Raw genomic sequence first — 7332 nt, 5'->3', positions numbered from 1 at the left:
CTCATATTTTTTTTGGTTTTCACTTGTAAAAGTTACTTGTATTTTGGCTAAAAACGTTGACTGAAACCAAATGAAATCATAAATGTTGGGTTTGTGATATAAATTTGGTCTAAGATTACATGATTTGGAGTAACGATATTGGAATGATCAAAATTACGAATCGGGAAAAAAAGTTGCCGCATTTTCGCTGACCTATTAGTAGCTAGCCACTTGAGCAGTAGATAAACTTTTGGAGCAAGAAGCTTTCGCTCCCCTATCGTCAAAGCTCTCGCTCGAGCAACAGGACGGTCTCTCACCAAATGCTAGATGGCATCATGTGAGTTTTTTTCCTTTTGTCGGTTTCACGCATATTTTGACCTAGATTTCATCTTTTAGGTTACTTCTAGGGTTTTAACATTTCTCCTGTAAATATTAAACTCTTCATTCAGTTTAGGTATTGTTGAGATTGCTGTAACAATATTATTTTTCTCCACTAATTGTTAAAAAAATATGTTCCTCTGTCAATCTATTTCTTACTTCTAATCTAGGTCAAAATATGAGATTTTTGTTGTGGCAAGTGAAGATTGGAGCTGTATTGGTGCAAATGGATTTAGATGATATGTTATTGGGATTTGACAAGATGCCCACAACTTGGACAATAGATGAGAAACAACGGAACTATAGGAAGTCACTTTTACTGATTCGTCTTTACTTCTGTAACAATATTTTTCAGAACATTTTGAAGGAGAATGAAGTTGGAGCAATTGTGCATGACTATAAGTCTAACGAGTAAATTGCATCTGAAACAAATGTTGTATTCTCAGCGCAACATAGAAGGTGGATCTTGGAAGATCATCTAGCTGCGTACAAGGAGATCATCGCTGATTTGGAGACTTTAGAGGTAAAGTATGACAAAGAAGATTTGGCCCTGATCGTGTTGTGTTCGTTGCTTGCTTTGTTTAGGGACATGATTTTGTATAGTTGTGATACTCTCACCATTAAAAACGTGTATGATGCCCTCTTCTCAAAAGAGAAGATAAAGCATCTGGTTGGATCTGAGTCTAGAGATGGAGAAGGTCTTGTAATTCATGATAATCGACGAAGGGGTAAGTTGAGGTCGAGTTTCAGCAATCGGGTTTGTTTTTATTGTAAGAAGAAAGGACACATCAAGAGAGACTGCGAAAGTTGCAGAACAAAGATTTCGGTAACATGCAAATTATAGAAAGCAATCAAATACTTCAGACAAGGCCAATATAGTTGAGGAGTATTTGAGTAATAGAGATCTCTTAGTGATTTCTAACATGTAATCTAAACCTGACGAGGAGTAAATTTTGGATACAGCTTGTGTGTTCCATATGTGTACCAATCAGAATTTGTTTAAGACATATGAAACGATGACACATGGTGTCGTTGTCATGGGTAACAACATATCTTGTCGGGTAGCTGGTATTGAGAGAGTCAAATTGAAGCTGATAGATAGAACATGTAGAACACTTGATAACGTTCAACATATTCCAGTTTTGAAGAATAATCTCATTTAGTTGAGTACTCTTGATTCAAAGATGTACACATTTTTTGGAGTAGATAGAGTCTTGAAGGTTCAGAAGGATCTCTGTGTTGAATTGGAGGAGAAAAAAAGGTCCCAATTATACATCTTTCAAGGTCGAGCAAAAATTGATGAAGAAAAGTCAGCATAGGTTTAGTACCATTGTTGATATTCAGTTTGGTACAGTACATTTGGGATTTGGCTCTGGGTTCATATTGAATAATACTACTCAGTCGAGTTTGGAGGATATAGCTAATTCCGTTTTTCCACCATTGTCCGCAGTTCCATTGTATTCAACTGCTAGGGACAAACCCATTAGAGATAGGTATGGGGACACTGATTTGGTTGTGCATGGTTTTAAGATTTTTGAAGATATCGAGGCTAGCAAGGGGCTTTCGGTGAAAGCATTGAGAGTTGATTCTGCTACAAGGTGTGCTTCAACCCTTTTTGGTTATTTCTAAATTTTGTGTGAATATTGGGAAAGCCGTTATTTAGGTTCATGCATATGTGTTGGATATTGTGAAAGAGGAAAAATGTATTTTGTATTACTGGAGAAGTTTGGTTTAGGTTGAAGAGTTTAGTAGTTTTGTTGCAATCGTACTTATTTTTCAGGAAAAGAAAATTTGGAGCTTCATTCGTTGTATCAAAATTTGGTTCAAGGTAGAAATTTATTGGGCTTGTGACCCAAATTCGATTTAGGATTACGTGATTTGATGTAGTGGTCTTCGAGAGATCAAAATTATAGACCAAGAAGAAAAATTACCCATTTTCGCTAGCTTGTCACTAGCTGGCTACTCGAGCAATAGGCGAACTTTTGAAGCAGAAAGTTATTGCCCGCCTATCCCCGAGCTCTAGCTTGACGCTCCCTGCCGCTACACAGCCCTCGAGCAATGGCATCACGCGAGTTTTTCTCCTTTTATCGGTTTTATGCATATTTTACCTAGTTTCCATCTTTTAGGTTAATTCTAGGGTTTTGTCAATTCCCCTACAAATAGTAGACTCTTCACTCAGTTTAGATATTGTTGAGATTGCTATAATAGTATTATTTTTCTCCGTTGGTTGTTGAATAAAATATTGTTCCTCTGCCAATCTATTTCTTGCTTTTAATCTTGTTTTCTTTATACGATCATATACTTCATGGTGTATCATATTTACCTCCCCGTTTCATAATAGTAAAAAGTTGTTTTGCTTGATTTGGACTAATTTAGAAAATGAAATTGTTTGGTCTGATTTAAAAGTATGTGTAATCCTTTCTTAATAACAAATATCGAGTATACGGAATTGAGTCAAATTTCATTAGATGCATCCTTTTTTTCAAGGTGATTGTGCAATCTTAGCCAATTTCAACAAGTACACATGGACAGACGCATGTGTGGGCATGGGATCACATGGCTTTCCAAATTTGGGGCCATTTTTCCCCCTATGTTTTTCTCTCAATTTTCGAAATCATTATATTATCAAATGAAGTCAAAATATTGCGTCCTTAATATCTTTTCAAAGTAGTCATAGCCTAGTTTCTACGTTGTTAATGACGCACGAAACGGCCAACCGTACTAAATATTACAGCTTGTCAAAGTAGTCCATTCCAAACTAATATTTCGAGAGTTTCGATAACATGCTATCTTTAAAAATTCTCTAACCATCGTACACTAGCTAAATCCACAAATCGAATGGTCCAAATAGATATCAAAAATAATTAAAGATGCATCAAATGTGTCTTAAAAAGAGGCATATAATTCATTTTTAAAAAAAAAGTCAATTATTATTATTGCGATACAAATTTTCAATATAATTTATATCACTTTATTAGGAAATTCTACATAGGATATGACATCAAAAACTTTCGAAATTTTACATCTAAAAAAGTCATGCCCATGTGAATTGTTGGATGTAAAATTTATATGGTTGAAAAAAAAAATTTTGGATATAAATTTTTGAATGAAAAATTATCACAACTTTTTTGCAAGTTTGATCGTCCCCCTAACTCAAAATATCTGCGTCCGCCCCTGCAAGTACATGAGACTGGATCAAGGGCGAGGCACAAGAGGCGGTTCCTCAAGCCAAGAATCATTGTGGGCCAAAAAATTTCATTTTTTGTTTTTTGAAATATAAACAAGATAAAAATAAAAATGATAATTTGTCGACAAGTAGTCAATGGTGTAGTGGTAAACATTTCGTACTGGCCCATGGGCATATTGGTTCGAATTCTAAACATCCTTTCTCTCTCTTGAGATGCACAAGATAAAATTTGTAAAAAACACTAAACACTTATTTATTTTCGGGTAAAACTATTTTTATGAAAAAAAAATGTGATTGAAAATGAATTTAGAAAAAAATGAGTTTTGAAAAAAATGAAGCCCAGACACAAGAGCACAGTCTTTCGCACCAAATTATTTTCGGGTTTTCAATTTCAAAATTTGAAAGAAAAATCCATTTTTTTTTATACACAAATCTCATTAAAATTTAGTTGAGTGCACGACTATTTCACGAAGAAAATTGTACAAAATACTTGAAGAAGACGACTGCCCGTCATGACAATATGTTTCTAAATGTAGGAAATTTTGTTTGCATTATTTTTGTATTTGTGTTTATGAGCAGCTATAATTTTCATTTATTTTCATACTTCACTAAAAACCCTTATAAAGGGAAAAAAAATTAAATTAAATTAAATGCTCGACTAAGATTTCAGAGTTAACTTTTTTAGTTCGACTCAGGTTTAAGAAAGTTGAGGCCAGACCTAATAGCCATACACATAAGAATGCATGTTTTATCTCATTTTGATTGTTACTGGATGATTATATACACTATTTTTATTCACATTTTGGGCTATTTTAAATTTTTTCCAACCTAAAGAAAAATAAAACACCAAATTCCTCATCACAACATCAAATATCTTCTGTGGCACTAGTCAAACTTAACTACAGATTGAGCGTTACAAAGTTGATTCCAAATTGAGAATTAGGAACAAGTTGAAAATGACTTACTAAGTTGGGATTGACACTAGACGAGTTTATTCACTTGGAATATAGTAGTTAAGTGCTCAAAAAAATTGTTCACTTTAAAAATATTAAATTTCCATTTCTAAAATGTGCACTATAACTTACTGTTTATGTTTGTGATAAAATTATAAGAACAGTCCAATCGCAACCTTACAACACAATAAGACTTGCATGGAAGAAATAAAGCATGAGATAAGGAAACATGCTTATTAATCAACCAAATGAGGCTCAGATTAATATGTTTGAATAAATTTGATTACAAAATCAAACATATGCAATCTAGTGGTTTATTTTTAATTCAGCCATGAAAATAATCACTAGATATGAAATGGAAATGCAAGGGACTGAAACTTATTTAATTACACCATGAATTCTTCCACGGCTGCATGTGCTATCCCACCACCGTATCCTGCACCAAATCCAAATCCACTACCGGATCCTCCACCCAATCCGCCTCCACCACCGCCTCCGCCACCAAAACCTCCTCCTCCTCCTTGAGCACCACTTCCAAATCCACCACCAAATCCTTCTCCAAAACCAGAACCACCCCCTGTTCCTCCACCTCCACCGCCACCGCCTCCGCCTCCACCACCTCCTAAATTCCAGTTATCAAAGAAGAATTTTTCATCATTGACAGGACCATCTGAGCCCACTAGCTTTCTTGCGTTGATGGTGCAACTGAGAACACCGAGAAGAACCAAGAGAACAATTTTGGAAGTCATCTCAATTTGCAAGTAAAAGATAGCTCTTGATTGATGAGAATTTAGGACAAGAAGAAGGGATTATATATTGCTTGAATATCAGTTTTTTGCATTAAAATTTAATGCTTGAATTAATTTGTTAGTTAGTGGGGGTCTCATTAACTTGACGGTTATTATATAAGTAAATACTAGTGATTTAATTTATTATTTTGGCTATTGATTAGTGTATTAGTAGATTAATTAGTGCAATGATGATTGTTTATATTCCTTAGTGGTTTATACAAATGTTTTCATATCTACTTGTGAAGCTCGTTGTAATTCATATATTATAGTGCAACAATTCAGAATACACAGTCACGTAAATTTCCATTCCAATTTTCATGTATCCTCATTTTTTTCCAAATTATATATAAAGAGAGATGATGGTAAGTGTTAATTGGAAACTTTTATATAATTCCAACACAAGTATTAGAGAAATTTTAAAAGATAATGCAAGAAATGAGATTTTTCTTGATGGTATCCTTAGGCACGAGAATCAGCAAGTAAATATTTGTAACCGCATGGACTGCGGCAGAAAATCTATCCCATTTTCAAATATTTGCCTGGTATTTGTAGCTATTGCATATGAAGAAAATTCAACCACAATCAAAATTGTGAAGATGTGGCACAATGATGTGGAGTCGATTTGCTGACTGGATGGATGAATTGTTGACTGTTGACCAGTTTGATTTAATTGTGAAGAAAAACATGTTGATTAATTGATGCCTTATAATTTTTTGAACTAAACTAAGGGTGTGTTTGATTACATTTATTTTCCATGGAAAATATCAGTTTTCCATCCAAATTTTCACTTGGAGTGTTTGATTGCTATTTTTTTTCCATGGAAAACATTTTCCAACTTTCTAAAATGCGACTTTACTAGTGGGCTGAGTAAATAAGATGATGCCAAGTGTTGCCTCCTCGGCCATTTGATTGATGACCCTCTGGTGACTTCTATTTACTTGGTCATTGGTGTCTAGGGTTATGATTCATTAATTCATTACATTTGTTTTGGGGCTGTTCGTCTTCCTTTTCTCTCTGACTTCTGAGTGTCATTTTTCACCCGCTTCTCTTGAGTGTAAATTGATGATACTTTATCTTCTAGATGATATCATGTACTACATGTCTTGAGTGATCATCAGTAAATGGTAGTTGATTTCATGTATAGTTCTTAAGGGAACTGCGGTTTGTGTTCGAGAGGGTTTTCAGTAAATCTTGAGTGATTTCTGAGTTTTGAGATTGAATTGTAATATTGGACGGTCTTTGGTTCAGGTTAATGTGATAATCTCTTCCGGTGGTGGAAGTACAAAAGGGATTAGGAGCTTATTCTGAACCTTTTGTTTTAGGACGAAGATCTCGTGTTCTTTGTCTTTCATTTTTGTTATATTTCTGTCATTTACGGTTCATGAATATTGCCTAATATCTTGAACTTAATCAAAACAAAAATAAACAATAGAAATTGTACATTAAATGTACATACCCAGCCCACAACAAGAAAATCTTGAAAGGCTCAACTGATCTAATTCATGCAAACACCGGCGCACAAACTGAACAATAATCTATGCAAAAAGAAAAACAGCAAAAACGCACAACTTCACTCATGAAAAATCAGTATCGCATTCCCATACTCGGGTACTGGCACATAGTTCTTGGATCAAACGTGTTCCCTACATGGAACTCGGGCAATTTGGTGGGTAATGAGGGGGAAAAAAAATTCACGAGGTGAACACCCATTTTAGCCCATGTTTGATGGCCATTATTGAGAAAAAAAAAATTTATGTTTTAAACAGTGATTTTTTTAAGAATGTGTGATTAAAAAGTTTTGAATTTGTGTACAAAATATTTTATTGTGTGAATATGTGGTTGAAAATGAGTGTGAGAACTAAATAGTTTTATTTAAATGGAGACAATCAGGTACTTAGATTTTACATTTTGATTTTCTTCATCTTCTTCGACATAGGCGAAGCTATGAAGCTTGTCAATGATATGCTAGATGGAGGATATTTTGAGAATTCAAGAATCCCTGTGAAGTTAGAGACAAGGATGGGTTCTTCGTGGACTGTGACAT

At 34.4% G+C, this 7332-nt stretch overlaps 1 protein-coding gene across 1 annotated transcript; it reads right to left on the bottom strand.

Annotated features, from left to right (window-relative positions):
- Window positions 1-4883: 4883 nt before the first annotated feature.
- On the bottom strand, window positions 4884-5246 carry LOC111387136 (glycine-rich protein 5-like). Its single transcript, XM_023011668.1, has one exon. The coding sequence runs from the start codon at window positions 5244-5246 to the stop codon at window positions 4884-4886; it is 363 nt and encodes a 120-aa protein (XP_022867436.1).
- Between the last annotated feature and the right edge of the window lie 2086 nt (window positions 5247-7332).

The sequence above is a fragment of the Olea europaea genome, unplaced genomic scaffold (assembly GCF_002742605.1).
Source record: "Olea europaea var. sylvestris unplaced genomic scaffold, O_europaea_v1 scaffold392, whole genome shotgun sequence".
NCBI classification, from domain to species: Eukaryota; Viridiplantae; Streptophyta; class Magnoliopsida; order Lamiales; family Oleaceae; genus Olea; species Olea europaea.
Note: the sequence above shows the minus strand (reverse complement) of the source record. Positions and strands in the feature narration are given on the sequence as shown.

What these genes read in the sequence shown, in the direction of transcription:
- LOC111387136 (XM_023011668.1), bottom strand. Translation starts at nt 5,246, where the DNA reads ATGACTTCCAAAATTGTTCTCTTGGTTCTTCTCGGTGTTCTCAGTTGC.